The sequence below is a fragment of the Zingiber officinale genome, chromosome 8B (assembly GCF_018446385.1).
Source record: "Zingiber officinale cultivar Zhangliang chromosome 8B, Zo_v1.1, whole genome shotgun sequence".
NCBI lineage: Eukaryota > Viridiplantae > Streptophyta > Magnoliopsida > Zingiberales > Zingiberaceae > Zingiber > Zingiber officinale.
The window spans coordinates 29,430,852-29,454,356 of record NC_056001.1 but is presented as its reverse complement, the minus strand read 5'-3'; the positions used below and the strand labels follow the sequence as shown (position 1 = coordinate 29,454,356).

Sequence of the window (23,505 nt, the reverse complement as noted above, 5' to 3'; positions counted from 1 at the left end):
ATGAGAAGATGCTAGCATTCACGGTCGAGGAGCTCTTTGGATATCCTTTGACTCCGACGCAGCCCTCAACCTCGACCCAGCCCTCGACCTCGCTATCTGTCGAGGAACAACTGGCTCAACTCAAGGAGTCCTCCGCACAGTTACGGCAGTCAGTCTCGAATGGTTTAGCGCTATTCGGGGAGAGATGACTACCAGCTTCTCCACTCTCCGGGAGGAGATTACCACCAATTTTCAGCAGATCTTGCGGACTGTGCGCGCACCTGAGCAGCTTCCACTTGCTGACGATGGTCAGATTTGATTATGTTTTTATACACTAAGTAGCTAACTTTACATATATATATATATATATATATATATATATATATATATATATATATATATATATATATATATAGCTACTTTTTTCAAAATTATTTTCAAATGATTTACAAATTTTAAGGAAATATCCTTACCTATATTTTTATAAAAATTTCTATTTTCTTAGCATTTCAAAAATTAATTTTAGCCTTAGTCTAGATCAAATCCATAGAAAGTATGTTCCTATAGATTTAGGACTTGAGCATCTCACAAACACATTAAAACTATCTTGATTGTGTATTTCAAAACTTAGAACGGCGTGAGATGCATAAGCATATTGCCTAGACTTCAGATGCTTATATCAGTGTATCAACGCAAGTCTGGGCGTAAAATATCAAATTCATAGTGATCAGATTATGCCATCCACTATTAGTCAAACATTAACTGGATACAATCACTTAACCTGACTAACCAAGTGAACACTTCTATCCTCTAATAGTTAGTTAGTAACTAACGATTAGACACTTAAGGATAATTTCTAGTTGATTAGATTATTTTCAATTAATATTAGGTTCAGGGGAGGATATTTTAAAACGACTTTCAAAATATTTATTTTATTTAAACATACTTATATTTTAAAAAAAACTCTTTTTCAAAATGCTTAATTTTTTAAAATCATGTTTAAAGTTGTCTCATGTTTAAAGCATTTGAAAAATGTTTTTTAAACCTTTTTTTTTAAGAGTACTTTGAAAATCTAGAATACTTTGAAACTTATTTTGTAAATTTTTTTAACAACTATTTTTAGTTGTATAAAAGTTAGATTTCAAAAACTTTCCTTGGACGAACTTCTAACAATTTTTTATTTGAAAAATAAGTCTTTTGCAAATTTAATTTTTCAAATGATTTGAAAAAGTTTAAATTTCTTAAACTCCCCCGATAAATACTTACTCTCCTTACTTTACTTAGCATTGCTTTACTTATGTTTTTTGATGAATGTCAAAAGAGGAGGGTTAGCGATTAAATTAGTAAACAAAAGAAATTAGAATAACTTAAACTCTAAAAAAATTAGGAGAACAAAACTAATTGTCTCAAACTTTTTTTTTGCTTCTCCTAATTTTTTTTTTTGCTTACTTTGCATAGTTTTTTTTCCTAACTTAACTCAGGTTGTCATTGCATAAAAAAGGGGGAGATTGTTTGTGCAGTTTGCACTAACAATCTAACTAAGATTTTGATGAATGACAAAATAAGTTAAGTTAGGTATTGTTGTGATCTAACCACTTTACCAAGTGTACAGGAGTTAACCAGATATGTCAACGGGCCGACCAGATATCTGACACAAAGTCCAGATAGGTCAACAGACCGACTAGATATCTGGCAAGAAGTCCAGCTAGGTCAACGGGTCGACCGGATAGTTGGTGCAAAGTTCAGCTAGGTGAACGAGTTGACCAGATAGTTGGTGCAAAGTCTAACTAGGTCAATGGGTCGATCGGATAGCTGGTATGAAGTCCAGATAAATTAACGGGCTGATCAGATATCTGGCAAGAAGTCTAGTTGGGTCTGCGAACCGGACAACTGGTAAAACGATAAGTAAAGGTAAGTTACTAGAGAAGAGTGACTAAGTGAGGACACGTCTCGATCGAGGGGACAGTAGGCGTCGATCCAGGTTAGGTCCATTTCGAATCCCTAATCTGACACCTTGACTAGTTTTTGGTTCTGGGAGGATAGAAACTAATTACTACCACTTATTATTGTGCTAACTTTATTTTGTAGGGTAGATGTTTTGTCACGCCCCCAGAAGAGTCCCTGTCCGAGAAAATTTCGGCAGCGTCTCCCCTGTACGGCGGACAATCAAAATTTTCTACAAGCACTAAATACTCAGCCACAGGCGGCTGGAATAATAACAGTAATGAAAATCAATCACCACGCAGTTTATATATATATATTCAGCCTCTGGCTGACACAACCACGCAGTAATAATACTCTGACTCGAAATCAACCCTACTCAACTACACTCGTAAAGCCCAAATCCGATTTTTTTCTTACCTCTTCTGCCGTTCAGGCAGGCATGTAGTAGAGTAAATCCAAATCATACGAAAAGTTCATCCAACGGAAAGATTCCATACAATATCCATATGTAAGTCCAAAACAAAACTAAAATAATGTCTGATAGCGAAAAGCTAAAATGAAACAACTCAAAAACCAGCAGCGGAGTAGCACTACGTGCAGTGGGGACTAGCGACTGGAACTCCCTCCTGACAGCATCAACCTGAAAATAACAACAATGGAGGCGGGGTGAGTCCAACACTCAGCAGGTACAGTTGATATGCAAAGTAAAGAAATAACACCTAACACTAATCATGCGTACAGTCTCCTGATATAAGAAAGATATAAATATGCATCTGAAGTAAACAGGAGAATGCTGTACTAACCAGGTCCTGAGTATAAGGTCAAACAGTCCGAGTGGTATAGGAATCCTGTATGCATGTCAAACATAGGTATCCAAACAATATGCAGCATATAAATGCAGCAACCACAAACACAAACAATAAATGCATCATGCATATGATGCCAATGATGCGTCCTGGTCACCCCTGACGCCAGTCGATCATCTCATACAAACGTGAGGCCGAGTGGGTAGGGCTGTGACAACCGTGCACTCTGTCGTCACTACTCCTGATGAGTGACCGAGTGGACGGGATGCTGTCGGAGTACACCTATCCTCCTACCCCAAATCATAGATGGGGGAGCGCAATGCTCTCAACTCCCGGTACTCAAAGACGGGGAGGAATCCCTGCCGGATAACACGTTGTGTCACACTACCCATGAGCGGACCAACGGTGCCTATGTAAAATACCGGCAAAATCGACGACTAATGATGAGGGAATGTTCCATAATCTGGTAGCGATGTTTCAAGAATAATGGAGTGGACTATCGCACAGCATGCAATCATGCAAATGATGCATGGCAATAACCATATAAACATCCTGACCTAATCCATATATATATAAATGTGCACCCTAGGTCAAAGAATCATATCAAATCAAGGTACACAGAAGGTATAAAAACCTAGGTCCTGAACATGGTCAAGCATGGCATATCACTACCCCTATAAGCATATATAAACAGGTAAATATACGAGATGCAAAACCAATCAATCAATCAAGCATGTAAGATTTGGGTAGTGATTAACCGAAAACAGATAAGAAACACAATTAATGCAACATGTTAATTTAATTACTAAGCATATCAAATGACATAAGTCAAAAGTACCCGCCTCCGAAAATAGAAAGGTCCAATCCGATATCGAGATACTCGTCTCGCGACCAGTCCTGTAATAACCACATTTAATTTAGCTACATACATATCACATAGCTAAAGAAAATTCCTTATTTACCAGAACCCTAATTCGTTCCACTATAAAATTTGATTTAGGTCTAAACCTAAATCAACTTAAACTCTTCCAAATACGAACCTGATACCAGAACAAATTTATACACCTTACCTCTAAACAAACCATTAGATAGAAATCCAAAAACCTAAATCCAAGTACTCATGAACATAATTACTACACCTTACCTCTTCCTCACAGCCCCTCTTCTGATGATCCTCTGCCAAGACCGTTGCTACTGGCAACCAGGTGAATCGCTGGACCAAAGCACACCACAAGCAAACCGGATCAAAAATAAAAATCCTTGCACCTACTAAATTTCCAACCAAGCAAAACCTCACCGTGGACTTGATCAATGGCAAAGAGCACTAGGGCACAACACAGTGGAGGAGGCCGACACAAAGGAGATCGGCAAAGGCTCAACTGCTAGGGCTGAGGAAAGCTTCGGCCTCTGTGGTCGGCGTCGGCTCTATGGTCGGCGTCGGCTCTGTGGTGGCGTCGGGTACGCACGGCTAGGGCACTGGTGGCCGGTGCTAGGGCTGTGGAAGAGGGGGAAACGAACGGTGCTCGGCGTCAGCGCCGGTGGGCAGAGAGCAGGCGGTCAAGCGGCGGTGCTAGGGCTCCGGCAGAGGAGAGGAGGAAAGGGAGAAGAAGTGGCCGGCGTTTTTGTGCTCTCGGAGAGGAGGAATCCGCCGGCCGGCGGTTAGGGCAGAGAGGAGGAAAATCGGCGGCGTCGGGGAGAAGGGCTCGGGCTCGCGGAAGAGGAAAAGAAACGAAGGAATAAAAATAAGGAAAAAGAAAAAGAAAAGAAAAAGAAAAATAAAACTTTTCCTCATTTAAATAGGATAGTCTAAACAGGCTTTTCCGGGCCCCGTTTTTATCCCCGTGAACTTATCCGTACGAGCTCCGAAAAATTCCCAAAAATTTCGAAAAATTCCCTTAATCATATTCGTCTATTTCCGGTATTTTACATGTTTTGTTATTAGACTTACACATTTTACAAGGCAAAAAGGAGGAAAAGCCTTCGGATGAACAGTGTCCGAAGATGCCTTCAAGTAGTGCCCGAAGATGACGTCGGAGTAGATAACACACAATACTTGGTGTTTGGAGCAGATAACGCATAGAATTTGCAAGATAAAATTTATCTCATTGGAGGCGCCTTCAACACCTATGGAATGCGCCTTCCATGCTCTTTATAAGCCTACTCGCCCAAAGTTTCATCAACAATACATTTACGAGCTACTACGCATTTGTCTGAGCTTCCGACTACTCTTACTTCCTGATCCTACTCTAGAAAGTCTGTTTGCCTACGAACTACACTTCTGGGACATCCAAATCATCTCCGGCAGACCGACAACAACACACTGAGCTCTCTAATTTGTTGGTAACCTTTTATTAGTGTTGCATTCTTAATTCTACTGCTTTAAAAGGGAAGTGTAGGCTGTTACACTGTCCCCACTCTTGTACTCAATTCCCTCTTGCGGAGGTACCGAAAGAGGCTTTTAGTGGATTACCCATTGATAGGTCCGCGGAACCTGGGTCTTGGAGTAGGAGTCATTGAAGGCTCTGAACCAAGTAAACTGCTTGTGTTCTCTCTGTGCTCTTTATTTTCGTCCGCCTATTTCTTTTTCTGCTCCGTATATTGAGTTCTTAAAAAAGAAAAACACCAATTTTTCAAAATCACGTGGCCCCCCCCCCCCCCCCCCCCCAACTCCTCTCACATGTGTCTCAATCCAACAGGTTTGTGATGGAAGGTTTAGAAAAGTCAGTTCAAACAACCGACCAATCTTACGCCCTGCTCCAAGGATCTTGCCCATCTATGGATCATGCACATTACAATCATTACTCAAAATGATAACTTAAAGCCAAGGTTACATAATTGTTCAATAGATATTAGATTAAGGGATGATTTTGGAACAATAAAAGTATCAGGTAAAGACAAAGTAGCGGTTTGAGTAGTGTCTATACTTTGAACATGTAATGTAGTATTATCAACGGTGTGAGAAATATGTGAAATAGATGGACTTCTAGAAGACGTAAAAATAGAGGATTTAGAAGTCATATGATTGCAATAACCATAATCAAAGAACCATGAGATAGAAGTACCTGAAGTAACATTTAGGGTAGGGGAAGATACAGTACCATATGGTTGGAGATGTTGGAGAAGTGACTGAAGGTCTTTAAAGAAGAATTCTGGGGAGGTACTCTCTATTGAACTATCCGTGGCAATAGCAGCAGCAGAAGAATAAGATACAGGGTGAAAAACCTTGGATGATTGACCTTGTGCGGCATTTTTGTAGATCAATTTTCTGCATTCAGAAATATGATGTCCAGGCTTTTTGCAATAATTACAGGAGCCTCAGTATGATTTTTTTGATAGAATGCTGAGGTGTCTGAACAACCAAGATAGTGTCAACTGAAGATACACACTTTTCTAAGTGTAAAGCATGTAAATGAGTCTCTTCGATGATTAACTCCTTAATTACAGTGTTGAGGTTTGGCAAGGATCCTCGATGAAAAAGAGAACTTCTAATAGACTCAAAGTCATCTCGGAGAGTCATCAACAAGTGCCAGATATCTTGATGATCACGAAGATTGTTATAGATGGTAACTGCGTTAGTACTTGGCCATACAAGATCACCAAGTGCAATATGATTCCAGATTTCTTGTAATTTTGAGACATAGTTATGACTTGTTTGTTCTAGTCGTTGCTGCATTTGATGAAGTTTCCATATAGCTAAAATTGGTTGACAACATCAGATGCAGAATACCGCTTCTTTAAGAAATTTCATACCTCTTGAGCAATATCAAAATGTCAAAAGTCGAGCTTAATTCCCTTAGCATAAGTATTTTGAAGCCAAGTCAAAATTTGGTGGTTCATGCCATCCCAAGTGACCAGACGCTCTGTAAACATATATTCTGCTTTATCTAGCTTTTGTGTGGGTTTAGGTATTTTACCTGTAACAATGTGCCAAAAAAGTCTTCCTTTACGCAACTACACATTTCTTCAGCCCACAAATCGTAGTTTGTTCCATCAAATGCAATATTAATAGGATGGGGGGTGTATTAAGAAAGTTTAGAAGCTTCCATTGAAGTAATAAGCACACAGCGAAGATCGGCATAAGGGGAAGAGACCAAGACGATCATTAGAGAAGACTACTGACGAAGGGAGCAATGTTAAGAGCAACCCTCAACCAACTTCCAATACATGGTTGTCACGTAAGACGAATAATATTTTGGATAAAAGAAAGAAGCAGGTAGAAAAGAGAAGAGGGTTGTTCAAATCTTTGTCTTGTTATTGGTGTGAGAAAACGTTGCTTGAAAAAAAGAGGGCATCAGTGACTGAATTTTAATGCTCTGATACCATGACGAAACTTAATGATGAAACTCAGAGAGAAATGAGAAATATATTTTTTTTATGTATATTACATATGAGCGTCTTCATTTATACATATTTACACATATTAATTAAGGAAGAGATCCTTAATTAATTATAGTTGACTACAATTATAATTTATTTCCATATATACACTCATGTTAATTAAGGAATGTTGGGATCTAGCACCCTAAACATGCGAAAGCGCAGTGAAAAAATTACTAGATCCTCTATCCAGCAGATCCATGCGAAGGGAAGAAACATTTTCTGATAATAATCTATACTAAGCTACATGATAGGATTATACCTTTGTTGCATGCCCTTCGCAATCCCGACAGCAACCTTTCTTTAGATGCAGATCTCAGTGCGTTCAAGCGTCCGTGCCTCTACGGTATCCACACGAACAAGTCTTGTCTTTGCTTGTCTCACAAACAAAGCAAGATGGAGAAGAAATCACAAGGTTGTGCTAGCAACCAGAATGGTGATTTCGGCCAAGAAGAGGAAGGAGGAAGAAGAAGAATGCCAAGAGTCTCAACACATGAAAACTTTAGAAAACTTATGAAAAATATCATCCAAAATGATATTTATAATCATCCCATGGTATACCAAGAGTCTTCACCCTTTCATCTTCTAATCTAATGGCTCAAAATTAACCATTCAATCCAATGGTTCAATTTTGACCATTCAACTTCCTTGGTGAACTCAAGTTCACCCAATGAGTCCAACCCATTGATTCTTAAGCAACTCGACTCAGTCCAACAATTGAATCCCTTTGAGTCTAACTCAATGAGTCAAATTCGGATTACACTTAATCCATTGATTCATCACATGAACCCATCTCCATATCAACTTGTTCTTTGTGTGTGACCCTATAGGTTCTCGTAACGTTGGCAATATACTCAAATCAACATTTGCGATACATAGACAATGAGTGACATATAGCAAGACATCATTGCGACCCAAGTGACGAGAAAGTCTAGATCCGACCTAACATGTCCGTGGCTATTATCTTGTATGACTTGGTCCCTCTATCCTTGATATCTAGATTGATCAATGAGGCATAGACTGTGTCATCCTCTTATCAATCTTTGTGTTTCTTGATCTCCAAGTAGACACACTTAATCAAATAAGCTCAATATCTCATATTGACTTATTTTACGCATGACCATGGTTTCTTGTGTCCTACTAATCAAGGGGCCCACAGATATCGCTTCCATCATATGGAAGTGATAGATCCCATCTACATCACTCAGATCCCTACGCATAATTCATTGCATACCCAGTGATCGACTTTATAGTCCACCCTGTTTCGGGTGACGTTTGACGATACAAAAGTATACAACTCCTTATGTAAGGAACCGTAGTGACTTCAGGTCTAAGGAATATTCATACCAATAGTCACATGAGAATATTTATGACACTCATACGACGATCCATGAAACATTCTCATGGCGGGTCATTCAGTATATATTCTCTAATATATACCTATGTGCCAACCTGATATCTCATATCCATGACTTGTGAGATCAAGTCATCCGTTGACCTACATGCTAGTCTCAACGCATTAATATTGTCCTTGTATATTAATGCTCAACTAGGGATAATTAAGAGCAATGTTCTCTATAATATCTCACTACCAATTCAACTAATTGATGTATTGTAGATAAGAATCTACTACCCAAGGACATTATTATATTAATTCAATCGGCATTGAACTAAAATAAATATAATAACCAATTTTACCTTTTATTAATAATGATATATGATACAAAATGAGCCATCTATAATCATCTCATAATTAGTACTAGGGCTAATACTAACAAGAAAGAGATCCTTAATTAATTATGATTGATTACAATCATAATCTATTTCCATTATACATTAATAAACCAAATACTCACCTAAGCACGATCTATAGGACAGACCTAACTTGAATAACTAAATTTACAAACATTTTAAAAATAAAATAATAAATATATAAATATATAAATATATAGAGATTTATAAAAATAAAATATATATATTAATTTTCTTTTCTTTTATTATTTTATTTAAAAAATTTTAAAAAAAAACTCAAACAAGTTTGCGCTATGTTGACCACTGGGAGTGAGTTAAGGTCGGTTACAATACAAAAGTTTGATTTTTTTTTTTTCAAAAAAAATATTAGCTAATTTTGTTTAATTAGTTTCATCTTAATTTTAAAAGTTCAAATTTGATTAAATTCCTAATTGTTAGGACATTCTAGGAGCTAGAGGGAGGGGGGTTGATTAACTCCGTCCGCTTCATCGATAATGATTTACAATAAAAGACTCGAAGCAAACGCTAACGCCTTAATTTTCTTGGTATCCACTTCAACTAGGCGACTAATCCAAGAATCCGGCCCTCTTACACATCCATTATGAAATAACTCCTTTTCGAAAATACTACGGAGGTGGAGAAACCTTGTACAAACTCTCAACAAGAATGTAATACCAACAAGAAGTAAACACAAGAATATAAATAGAAAATCTCTTCTTGCTTGATCTCTTGTAGCTTGTAAACACCTCTTGAACCTTGGAAGTATATCAACACTTGTCTCTAAGAAGCTTCAAGAACTAGCGACAATGGCGGAGATGATATCAGAGAGAAAGGTTGCAAAGAGATGTGGCAAAAATGCCATTTATCTCCGCACTTTAGGGTTACCAATTGATTGGGCTTGATCCCAATTGATTGACACGTCAAATTCCCATTCAAACCTATGCAATGGCTCTTTTCTTCTATTCTCAATCGATTACTCAACTTCAATCAATCACCTGATTGATTAAGAAGGCCACTTTTTGTCACAAGTTTCTCCTCCCAATCGATTATATAATTGATTCAGAAACTCACTATTTGTCGAGAAGAAACACTCTCAATTGATCACATGATCAATTGATAGCTTCAATCAATCACCTAATCGATTCAGAAGCTCATTGTTCACTCACAAACTCTTCCAATTGATTACCCAATATATTGGAGAAGATCTTGATCAATTACTCAATCAATCAAGACACTTTCTGCACTTTTCTTCATTAACCAATCAATTACCTAATCGATTGAGCCCCTAATCGATTGATAAGTAGTAAAATGTGTAGAGCTCTAAATGAGCTCCGTTTTGCATTCGAGATGACATCATTCTGATATCCGAGTCAAAAATTATAACATTCAAAAGTTTGCTACGTCGGAATTTCCTTATTTCATACCAACTCCCTGTTAGACTTACAATTGCCAAGTGTTCGATCAACCTTTAACTAACTTGGACTTTCTCTTTGCAAACTCTCCATTATACTTTCGATCATTAAGTGTGGTTTTCCTTGTCTCACTTGGATATTCCTCTTGCCTAACCATAGTTAGACTTTAGCTTGCCAACGTGCGGTTCTCCATGACCCACTTGGACTTCCAAACACCTGGTGTCCAATCAGCCTTTGACTTACTTGGATTTTTCAATACTTAACTTCACTCATCAGGACTTTTTACCATATAAATTCACTCATTAGAATTTCCTCACTGCCAAGCTTCACTTACTAGGACTTTATAATTGTCTGACTTCATTTGAATTTTTCATCTATCTGACTTTACTCACCAAGACTTTTCACTGCTCGACTCCACTCATCGGGACTTTCCACACTAAGTATCCAGTCAACATTGATCCACTTAATTTTTTTCTTCTGTTTCTTCTGCCAACTATCCTATTGGTTTTGTCCTTACCTAACTTCCAGTTATGATTTTCCCAGTCAAGTATCCAATCAACCTTGACCTACTTGACAATTCTTTCACTTCAAAACTGATCAACCATTGACCAGAGGAGACTTGCATAAACATTCTCCCTAATAGACAATTGCACCTGCAATCTTCATATATTGTCAAACATCAAAATTCAAACTTGATCAAAACTAGTTAACTTTTACACAGGGACAATTGCACTAATAATCTCCTCCTTTTTGTGTTTTGACAATACATTTAAGTTAGACTCATCCAATAACCCCAACTTCTTTTTCATGTAAAAGCATGAATGAGGGTTTTCTATGTTCTCCCCCTTAACATGAGGGTTTCACATTCTCCCCCTTTAAATATGAAGAATTTCCTAACTTAAACCCACATTCTCCTCTTTTGGCACACATCAAAAATCTTTTCTCAAGATTTATCCCACTTGTTGTTCACAACTTCATTTATTATTCACAGCATCACAATGAATGCCCCATACCCTTCATTGTCTTTCAATGCTCATCCTTGAACACTCAAAATAATAAAGATTCTCAACCTTCCATTGTTTCCTTATTCCAAAAATAAAATTTAAATAATGTCTTTAAGGAGAAACTTTCCCTTAAAACATGCATCAAACTTCTATCATTGTACCAACAATGACTTGGGATTCCTAATTCTTTAGGCAACCTAAAATTTAAAGTTTTGAGATTCAAAATTCAACTTTAAAACTAAACCTCCTCCTAAACTTCAAGTTAGTCCCTTTTACCCATTCATTTCATGTTATCATTAAGAAAACTATCTTGAAATACTTATAAATATATTTTAGAGGGTTAGGGATAATTAACACGACTGAATGTGTCTTTATAGACTAAAATTAGATCATCTAAACCAAAAAATAGTCTTCCTAATCGATTGATTTCAACTACCAATCGATTCCGGCATGTTTTAATCGATTGAAGTTGGGTTTCAATTGATTACTGTCACCTTAATCAATCAGCTGATCAATCAAGAGGGCTTCTGCTCGTCAAAATCCCATTATCAATCGATCACTTGATATATTAACATATCTCAATCGATCACCTGATTAATTGGAGTTTCTGAATTCTGAATTTCAATTTCAGATTCAATTTCAGAAATTTATAAATAATTATACGATTATCGAAAAATTATAAAATTTTATATAGACATTACTTATGTTATATAATATCATGAAAAAATAGTTTTCTATGAAAATAACTTTCATTTTCAAAGATTGATACAGGATTAGAAATTATTAAAAAACTTTAATGTTTCACTCTATTTATATCTAACTAATCAATATTAATTCCTATCAAAAGATGGACTTGACCAAGGCTTTCCAAAATGATTTTGAAATAATTTTCAAAATATAATTTACAACCATGTTCCTTAGGCTAAATGTACATGACTTATACACTAGTTTTCTCAATGATTGGATAACACATAATATATGTATTTTGATGAAACTGAAACTCAAAAAGATGCATTAAATCAATAATTTGATTTTTGTTCATTCTTCTAGCATCTCACTTGTATCTAATGTGTATCCAAATGCATATAAGTCAACTTATAAAAAAATGTAGATCCGCTACATTAACGACCCCCCTAGTGTCGGCCCCACGGATATGGAGGGAGGTATATGCAGGTACATAGGCGTCAGGCGCATGGTGGGGGTAAACCTCAGGTCATCAGTTCCTGAGAATCGACCCCTGACCATTACGCCAGAGATGTCATGCACCTACCATTTGTACTACGCCCTGGGGCACATATAAGTCAACTTATAGTTCTTGTGAGATGTGGATATTGCTTTTTGCTAATCTAAGAGATCATACATTTCTAACTAGGCATTTTAAGTTTTGATCATTCACCTAGGATATCACTAGATAATAAATGTCACTGTCTTTAATTACAAGAAATTAAAATAGTACATGATAATGATTGTGACATATACTGCATGCATATTTCTCAAATAAATTCTAAGAATAAATCCTAGATCTATCATAAGTGACATGGTGCATGTATGAATGCGTCAAAATATCATGACAAGATTCATGTGTGATATGATGACATGTCATGAGATAGGGCATACAAAGCATGGCAACTTTAGCAAAAAAAAAAAGAAAATTATACCTATATTATCTATCTAAGTGTCTCTATCTTTAATTTATTTGCTAAGTCAAAAATAATCCTAGATTACCCTCATCTCCCAAGAAAATACAAAAAAATATCAACTTGGTATTTTTTTTTTTATCTTATTTGTGTCAATTTTAATTAAGTTCAAATCTTTAAATTTTGACATATTTTACTCTTCCAAAGAGTAAACATTAACTTCTCATTTTCAAGGTGTAACAATACCTTAAAAATGTCCTCAAAGTGCCAACTTCATCAATGGTTGGGTTAACTGCCCTTTCAATTAGAGTTGATACTCTCTAAACCCATTTATGGTGTAGATAACACAGTTTTAGGAACCCAAAATTTATTAATGCTCCTTGGGTGTGCTAGGTACTCGCTAGACATAACTTCTTTAGTTGCCTTTCTAATGACCATCTTAGGTTTTTTTAGAAGTCTTGGTCACACAAGTCTCCTTAAGGTCAATTCTAGGGATAACTTCCCTTGTTACCTTCTTAGCGACTTTTTTAAGCTTCTCAAAAGCCTTAGTCACATTGGTCTTTTCAAGGTTACTTATAGGGATAACTTTCCTTGTCACCTTGATTTGACTGCTAGACCTAAGATTAGTTCCATAACTATATGGAACTACTCTATGGTATGAAACCACATCCTTCTTAGTTTAAGGTTTATATCCCAAACCTCTATGGCCCCATTGAATGTCTCTTGTTTATTTCTTCTGAAATTTTAACCATTTGACCTTATAAAGACATTTTCCATTCTTTTAAAGTTCTTTTCTAATTTATCAAGCATTGACCTCAAGACTTGATTTTCCATCCTTAAATCCTTAGATTTGGATTTTTCTTGATTGCATTGGATACTTTTATTTTTAAGCCTATATCTAAAGTCCTTAGAATTTTTGCCTTGATTATTTTATACTTTCCTATCATTAGGTGAGATAGTTCTAGCATGATATGATACATATTTTTTCTTAATTCTATTGTGCTTCATATTTTTATGATAAATAGCATTAAAATGATAAAAATTATTTCTAACATGCTTCTTATCATGATTAATATAAGTATCATTAACTAGTGGTACATTAATTTTTTTTTGGAAGCTCCCTCTTGATCTAAGCTTCCTTCTTGATTCTCGACCGAAATCTTCTTCCTTAGACATTGATTCTGGTAATGTCCCTTTTGATTGCAAAGAAAACATATAATATGCTCCTTGCCTTTGCACACCAAGGCTTGTGTCTTCTTTGACTTCTTCTTAGCTTTGGATGCCACTTGGCCCTTCTTCTTGGTCAACTTTGGACATTTACTCTTATAGTACCCATTTTTCCTACACTCAAAGCAAATAATATTATTTTTATCTTTACAAATTAAAATTTTTATACCTTTTCTTGTAGGGGAGGGACTTAATTCTTCACCAATCGATCCGAAAATTGAAGCTTCTTCTTGTTTCGCTGTTGATGGTCTATGCTCCCCCTCAATCCTTGAGATAGATGCCTCTTCAATTTCTTCCTCAGATGTTGAGCATTTCTTAACCACTAAATCCTCATGTACATAAAACAAAGAGTATTCTTATTTACCTTTATCTTTACACTCTCTTGAGGATGGATCTTCTTCAATTTCTTTTTCTTTGGATGTTGAATATTTCTCAACTTTTGAATCTTCTTCTTCTTAATCTAATGAGTCTCCCTCTTTGGATTTGTCTTGATTTGGTACAATGGAGGAATCTTCATGAATCTTTGCCAATTTTCTCTAAAGCTCCTTGGCATCTTCATACTCTCCAATTTTTCTCAAGATGTTAATTGACAATAAATTGACCAATAATTTGATTATTTTGTCATTGGTCTCACATCTTTAAATTTGTTCCTCGCTCCATTTGCTCTTCTTGAGAATCTTTCCTTTGTCATTTGTTGAAGCTTGAAAGCCCTCCATTAGAGCAAACCATTGCTCAATCTCCATCATCAAAAAATTTTCGATCCTTAATTTCCATAGATCAAAGCTTGCCGATATGAATGGTGGCGGGGCTCTAGTATTATATCCGAGTCCATCTCAGAAATCCATTTTGAAGTTAAGCTCTCTAGATAAATTCTTTGACTTGTTGGCTTTAGGACTTTAACTTCTTCTTCTTCCTCTAGCTCGTTATCCTTTCAAGCGATGAGTTGGGTGAAGAGCAGACTCGCTCTAATACCACTTGTTAGGACACTTTGGGAGCTAGAGGGGGTTAATTAACTCTGTTCGCTTCATCGATTATGATTTACAACAAAAAACTCGAAGCAAACGCAAATGCCTTGATTTACTTGGTGTCCACCTCAACGAACTGACTAATCCAAGGATCCGGCTCTCTCACACATCCACTATGAAATAACTCATCGGAAATACTCCGGAGGTAAAGAAACCTCGTATAAGCTCTAAACATGAATACAATACAAATAAGAAGTAAATACAATAATACAAATGGGAAACCTCTTCTTGCTTGATCTGCTTGATCTCTTGTAGCTTAGCTTGTAAACACCTCTTGAACCTTAGAAGTGTAGTAACAATGGCCTCTAAGAAGCTTTAAGAACTGACGACAATGGCGGAGATGATATCGGAGAGAAAGGTTGCAAAGAGTTGGGCGAAAACACCCTTTATCTGCGCACTTTAGGGTTCCCAATCGATTGGGCTTAATTCCAATCGATTGCCACGTCAAATTCCCGTTTAAACCTGTGTAATGACTCTTTTCTTCTTCTCTAAATCGATTAGCCAATCGATTACTCGGCTTCAATCGATTACCTGATCGATTAAGAAGCTCACTGTTTGTCGCGAGTTTCTCCTCCTAATCGATTACTTAATCGATTGGGAAACTCATTGTTCGCCGTGAAGAAATACTCTCAATCGATCACATGATCGATTAACAGCTTCAATCGATCATCTAATCGATTTAAAAGCTCACTGATCAATTACTCAATCGATCAAGACACTTTTTGCACTATTCTTCGTCAACCAATCGATTACCTGATCGATTGCGTCCCCTAATCAATTGCCTGATCAATTGGTAAGTAGTAAAATATGTAGAACTCTAAACGAGCTTCATTCCGTATTTGAGATCATCTCATCTAATATCCGACTAAAAAGTTATGACCTTTGAAAGTTTGCTACATCGAAACTTTCTCGTTTCATATTAACTCCCTATTGGACTTACGACTGGCAAATGTCTAGTCAACTTTTGACCCACTTGGACTTTCTCTTTGCAAACTCCTTGTTGGACTTTCGATCACCAAATGCGGTTCTCCTTGATTCACTTGGATATTCCTCTTGCTTAACTGCAATTAAGACTTTACCTTACCAACGTGTGGTCTTCCATGATCCACTTGGACTTCCAAACACCAGGTGTCCGGTCAACCTTTGACCCACCTGGATTTTCCAATGTCTGGCTTCACTCACCAAGACTTTTCACCACCTAACTTCACTCACTAGGATTTCCTCACTGCCTAACTTCACTTACTAGGATTTCCTAATTGTCTGGCTTCACTCACCAGGACTTTTCATTGTCCGACTTCACTCACCGGGATTTTTCATACCAAATATCCGGTCAACATGAGTCACTTGGTTTTTCTTCTTTTGCCAACCATCCTATTGGTCTTACAATTGTCTAACCTCCAATTAGAACTTTTACAACTAAGTATCTAGTTAATTTTGACCTACTTAATTACTGTCTCACTTCAAAATTGATCAACCTTTGACAAAAGGAGACTTATTCTAATATTTTTTCAAATGAACAATTACACTTATAATCTTCATATATTATTAAACATCAAAATTTAAACTTAGCTAAACTTGTCAACTTTAACCCAGATAATCATACCCACGCTAATTTGTAAATCACGTCCACCGCACATGCATCGAAGAGCAGTTGATCAATCCATTGCTTGATTGATCAATAATAATCTATTTAATTAATTAGTTCAATTCTTAATTGATTGTTTAGTTTTACCTAGCTAGATCAACCTGCTTTAACACTAAACCTAGTTAGCTAGGGACAAAATTAGGATTTCCATGGCGGATTAAGGGCTTAGTTTATATAGAAAGCAATACATGCGCTTATAAATCCTTAATTATCCAATTCACTGTTGCTTATAAATACTAGAATCATATTTTTTTTTAATGTCGAGTAACATTGATTATTTACAATATAATAAATGCTGTTTGATTTAATTATTTTTTAAAATTTGAAATGAAGATCAGACAGAATAAATCAAACTATTAGAAATTTTAAAAATAAAAATAAAAATAAATTTTCAAATAAATTGAATTGTTCCAAATTCTATCGGTCAATTAATTTGATTTAGCCTTGATCTTTTGCTTACTCAGACCTAAGTCCCAATTTGAATACCTAAATATACAAACATTTTAAAATAAAATAGTAAATAAATAAATAATATTTTAAAATAAAATAGTAAATAAACAAATATCAATTTATAAAAAACACATAAATATTTTTTAAAATTTCTAATATTATATTTTTATTGTTATTTTTTAAAAATAAAAATAAAATGAGATAAGTCAGCTATGCCTGATCCAATTATCAACCAACTTTAACACTAAAATTTATCAACTTTAAAAACAATGACCGTCTAAATGTAACACTTTTCAATTTAAGCCAACGATCAGTAAAAAATTTTAATAGAACAAAATTGATTACCTCTAAAATTAATCTATTCAAATAACTGGATATAAAATTATAATTTATTCTAATGATCAATGAATCGATTACCTCTAAAATTAATCTATTAAAAAAACTGAATACAAAGTTACAATTTACTCTCATGGTAAATAAAAAACTATTATAAGACAGAATCAATTACCTCTCGAATTAATCTATTCTATGAATTGGATACAAAATTGAGACAAACTAATCTAAAATACAAAATTATAACAAACTAGGCCACGCAGAGCTTATTGACTTTAGTCCGAATTAAAAAATGAGCTTAAATTTTTTAACAAGCTCATAAAAATATTCTCAACCTTAATTTAGTATGCAACTGAGTAAAAACAAACAGAAAATAAAATCATAATAAGCATTTAGATAATTTATCCATAAATTATTCATAAACTTTACTCATGAATACTAATTTTGAGCTTGCTATTTTTTTATAATTTAAACTTTAAAATAAATATAAATAAATTTGATTTCTTTTTTCATGAATGATTGTCATTAATGGTTTCACCACCACAGATAACTGGATGCAGACTGATACATTGCATATAGAGAAATAAGAACAAATAAAAAGCTGAACTGAAACAAGCAGCAAGATGTGGAAAGTATCAGATGCAATTGCCTAACTGCCATGCTACAAAAACAACTGCCAACAGAAACTGAGCAGATGATCCTATGTGCTTATCACAAAAACTCCGACAGAAAGGCTTACATGCATTGTAAGTGATCCCTATAAAGCATCCAAAAAACCATCCTAGCAATATCCCGTAGGAGCCCTAGCGAGCAACTGTAAAGAAAGTTGCATTTCGCACAAAATTTCACAAAACCTAAATGAGCAGAGATAGGCTTCCGGGTACCATTCTTATCCTGATAAAGTGTACAACCAGGCTAGGGATATCCTGAAGTGGCCCCAGAGAAAGAGTAGAGCGAAGAGATAGGGGCACGTTGCAGCCTGCTTGACACAATTGGATCTTTGCATCCTGATGCTGGGAGGCTGATAGATTGTTTGTTGATTGTTTGCTCTGGAATCAGACTGATCACTCCCTCTCCCACTCCCACAACTGCAGATGCAATGGTAGTTGCTTGGTGGGTGAGCGCAATCGCCTTTTGCCCAGTGGTAGTCGCTTGGTAAGAGAGGGTTGGCTGGCATTGTCTCACGAGCCTGGAATTGGGAAATGAAAAGTTTGGTTGAGCACCAAGATAAATTCAGATACCATCATTAGATTATGATTTTGTAATATGTTAGGCAACAACAAAAACAACAAACCACTTATTTGGAGCCAACTATATTATTAGAAATATTTTGAGATCCAATTTCTTAACACTCCTAACTATACGACACCTTCCTCCTGAATAATAAATCTATGATGCCTAACTGTTGTGCTCTCTATAAATTCAAACCTGAGTCTTTTTCTAATTACACTTCCATCAACGATTCCTTGTGGATAAATACACATGGAGAATTAACTTAGATATAACTTGTTAATGCAAAAAATAAAAAGGAGGCTTAGGTTGACCTCTTAATGTCAATCTTCAAAAATAAATTCTAAATATTCCAAAGAAAAAGCAATGAACGAAGCAGAGATTCCCATTAAATATTATGAATGCTAACTACAATCCTCTAAATAAATCATTACTTTCAACACCTACTTTGATTGGCCATTTCAATCAAACCCAAGAACCTATAATTTATAAGAAAGGCCACACCTACATTTCAATATCATACAGGAAGAAAACACTTGTTGCAAAATTGGGATAAATCCGATATAATCAACAAAATGTGAAACAAAACATATAAATATCCAACAAATTTCAGGAAACAGCTGATAATTGCATTACCGTTCGCAAGTATGGTTTTGAGGATAGCAAGCCCAAGAAGCCTCTGTTTGAAATGGACCGGCTGCAGGTGTTATGGAATGACCATTATAAGAATCTTTTGCATCAACTTCACGAATACATCCCAAATCCACAGGTGCTGAATGTCGCAGATGACCTGACCTAAATGGTTTCTCTGGGAGTACTTCACGAGGCAGATGAGCAAACCTATATGGGTCATCAGACTTGTATGAATTCTCAGGTGGCAAATGAGGATTCTTGCATTGTTTATGATCTAACCTATACAAATCCTGGGGTGGTAAATGAGGATTCTTACATTGTTTATGATCTATCCTATATGAATCCTCAAGTGGCAAACGAGTTGCACGTGGTAAACGAGTTGCACGTGGTACATAATTTAACCTATATGAATCCTCAGGTGTCAAACGAGGAGTTGCATGTAGCCCATGATCTAACCTATATGAACCTTCAAGTGCCAAACAAGGAGTTGCATGTGGTCCATGATCTAACCTATATGAATTCTCAAGTGGCAAACGAGTAGTTGCATGTAGTACATGGTCTGACCTATTATGATCCTCGGATGGCAAACGAGGAGTTGCTTGTGGTACATGGTGTAACCTATATGGTTCCTCAAGTGACAAAAGAGCAGTTGCATGTGGTGCATGGTCTGATCTATATGGATCCTTGGGTGGCAAATGAGGAGCTGAATATGACACATGGCCTGACCTATATGAATCTTCTTTGGGTGGCAAATGAAGAGCTGCATCTGGCACATGCCCTGATCTATATCGATCCTTAGGAGTTGAATGAGTGGGACGGTGACGACAATCCTCAACATATTGAAGAGGTGGTGATGTATGTCTCAAGGGTGAATGAGCTGAATAATGATGATCCTCAATATAATTTTCAGGTGGAGGTGCCTGTCTCGGAGACGAATTACATGAATGACGATGATCCTCAACATATCGAAGAGGCGGTGATGTATGTCTCAAGGGTGAATGAGCTGAATAATGATGATTCTCAATATATTTTCGAGGTGGAGGTGCCTGTCTCAGAGACGAATAACATGAATGACGATGATCCTCAACATATGTAAGAGGTGGAGTCATCTGTCTAAATGTATCCTCCTTTACAGGATGGAACAGTGAGAACAATTTACTTACCTGCATTTTGGTTTATATGACATAAAGATGAAAAATAAAAAATTCTATTGAAATCATAGGCACTAAAGGTTACACAAGGCCAAAAGTTTGCAGTACCTGTTTTGAATTAAGCTCTGGAGTGAATTTTCCCTTCGAGTAATAGTTTTCTTGAATAGCATGTTTAAATGATGTCTCCGGAAGTGGTAAACAATCCATATAAACCTTGAATTTCACCTGTTCCAGACAAGAAAATAAGCAATAGACTTGTACTCATAAGATAGATGGTGAAGCATCTGAATTAACATTTTTGATAGAGCTCATAAACTTTACTTGACATATCTAAGCTATAGTGCAAAACAAAAGACAAAAAAAAAGCCTTGTTCTGGCAAGATTAAGGCTAGGATTTCCAAATCCTTGAGAATGTTCATTTGTTCAACAGCCTCAGGGATTATCCCAATGAGTATAAAGCAACAAACCAAGTGATTCAGCACTAGATCAATAGTCACAAAGAGAAATCAACCAAGACATTTTGTTCTACAAAAATGAGCTAACATAGGGGATTAAGTTTGTTTTTTTTAAAAAAAAAATCAGCCCAAAACTCAACATCATATCAGACAAATTCTCACAAAATTTATGTAAAATCAATGTTTGTTGTTGTATGTTGCTTTCTGAGATTTTCATTTACATTGTTGTCTACCTTTTTGCGTCTATTATCATTTTTTTCTAAAATAAATGTGTGTCTAAATTTTTTTCAAATCTATCATCTATAGCTCTGATACGATATCAAAATAATAATAATGATGATTGACCAAATTGCAAAGAAAATGATAATAAGCAAGATTTCTGTATACGATTTTGCTTGCAACATCCATATGCTAAACAGAGTAGTAGGCCCATAAAAAAAGCATCTTCAACAAGCTAGAGAATAAAAACATCAAGAACAAATGCATTAGCAACTCCAACCAGATTAGTTACCTGGGCTGGAAAGGCACCTCCGAAGGCCTTCCGCGACAGGTCCATCCCTCCATGGCAGATGGCCTTGTAAACCCCATAAAGAAGCTTGAGATCGAAGTCAAACAAGAACAACTTTGTGCCTGGCTTGATATTCTCGACGGCCTTTTGTCTACCCGAGGGAAGCCCGAAAATATGGGACCGAAAGCACTCAGGTTTCGTCTCGCCACTGCACATGAAGATGAATCCAGAGAGATCCTCATGGTGCTCCATGTTCTTTCTAAGGCACTTCACCCTGCTGTTTCCAGCGGAAGAAGTCGCCACTACGTCCGCCAGCGCAGATGTAGATCTACTCCACCTCCGTTTGTCCCCATTCCTTCTTTCCTGCTTTAACTTCTTCGAAGAGGTCAAGAATGCAACTCTCCTCTGTTGATCCTGCTTCTCCACCCGCAGTTTAACCATCTGATAAGAAGCAAAATCAGTAACAGCAAATCGAAAGCCAGGTGAGAGAAGCACAAGGCAAACCAGTAGAGGAGCGGCAAGGATCGCCGGAGATAACTAAAACCCTAATTGGATTCGCGGCGACGGGTCAGTTCGTGAAATAGACTGAACGTCGAAGCGCACGAACGGATAGGAATGGGCCGAGATCAGCGGAGTCGTCAGACGGACCACGTGTTCCAAGCATGAATCCAGATTATCTTGATTGTGATTACGAGAAGAGAAAAGGGTAACTCTGCAAAAACCCTTATTTTGAAAAAAAAAAAACAAATAAATTTACTTTTCTTTTATACGAAACTTCAAAAATACTATTTTCAGCACAAATTGCAACGGAAATCTGATAATTAGATATTTATAAATATTTAAATATCTGATTATACTTGCTAAATGAAATTGTGAATAATAAAATTATAACAGTTCACTACAAAGGATGATTGCTAAAAGATGAACTCATCAACTCAAAATCAAATAGCAAAAAAAAAAAAATACAAGGTTCTCTTTTTATGTAAATAATAAGAAAGATATATATAGTTTTAAAAATTTTTCTAAGTAACATGTTCACCTATAATTTGATTTCTAAGATACCATTGTGTGTTCCACCCTACAACTGTTTTGTATAAAATAATACCATTTTAGAATTATTTTATACAAAATAATATTAGTGTTTTGTATAAAATAATACCATTTTAGAATTATTTTATACAAAATAATATTAGAACTATAGATGATCTTATAATCACAAATTCAAATTATAAAAAGAATATTTCACAATATAAAATAAAACTATGATCTTGTATGAAGGCGATGGAAACAACGCGCTGGGTAGGCAGCTCTGAAATTGACTGAAAGAAAACTTTGAACTATAGAAAAGGTTGATGAGCTAGAACATAAGGGGCTCTAGGTATCTTCTTCCTTTTTGTACACACCAAAAAGAAAGTCAACAGAACGTTAGTGCAAAAATCAGGGAATGAGTCTCTGGCGCAGACACTTCGACGCTTAAGTCAGTAAGGTGGCCAAGCGAAAAGTGGAGAACATGAACAGTAGATGCTAATACGTAATTAAGCGTACTAAAACATAAAGCATACATTGCCAACGTAGAGAGCCCTCTTTTTATATCACCACTTATAACCTCGACAATAATAAGACAACAAGGAATATTCGTTGCCAGAAAATGTTGGACAATAGAAAGTGTACAATTCTTCTCCAAGGAATATTCTGTTATATGTATATGAATAATTTTTGTAACATTCACAATAATGATAGGAGCTATACAGTCATCCTCATAAGAAGGTTCTATTGCAGGTATGTGTCAGACAATGGCGTAGCTAGGATTTTCACTCAGGAGGGGCAAAGCGACAGAGTCGTCGAATGATGACGGTGATGCTGGCAACAAACAACGGTATTGGCTAAGCGAAAGAAATCAATTAAGTAAATTTCACCTCAATTAAAAGGTATTTTTT

General features: G+C 36.1%; 1 protein-coding gene across 1 annotated transcript; it reads right to left on the bottom strand.

Annotated features, from left to right (window-relative positions):
* Positions 1-18,215: 18,215 nt before the first annotated feature.
* On the bottom strand, positions 18,216-22,248 carry LOC122015968. Its single transcript, XM_042573079.1, has 5 exons — positions 22,073-22,248; positions 21,572-22,009; positions 20,714-20,830; positions 19,458-20,617; positions 18,216-18,780 (listed from the first exon to the last, which is right to left on the bottom strand). Exons 2-5 carry the CDS (start codon positions 22,007-22,009, stop codon positions 18,507-18,509), a joined length of 1,989 nt encoding a protein of 662 aa, XP_042429013.1. The 5' UTR covers positions 22,073-22,248; the 3' UTR covers positions 18,216-18,506.
* Positions 22,249-23,505: the final 1,257 nt, after the last annotated feature.

What these genes read in the sequence shown, in the direction of transcription:
- LOC122015968 (XM_042573079.1), bottom strand. Translation starts at nt 22,009, where the DNA reads ATGGTTAAACTGCGGGTGGAGAAGCAGGATCAACAGAGGAGAGTTGCA. An exon ending in GAGGTGCCTTTCCAGCCCAG is followed by an intron (nt 20,831 to 21,571) that starts GTAACTAATCTG and finishes TGTCTGGAACAG; the next exon opens with GTGAAATTCAAGGTTTATAT. An exon ending in CAGAGCTTAATTCAAAACAG is followed by an intron (nt 20,618 to 20,713) that starts GTACTGCAAACT and finishes ACCAAAATGCAG; the next exon opens with GTAAGTAAATTGTTCTCACT.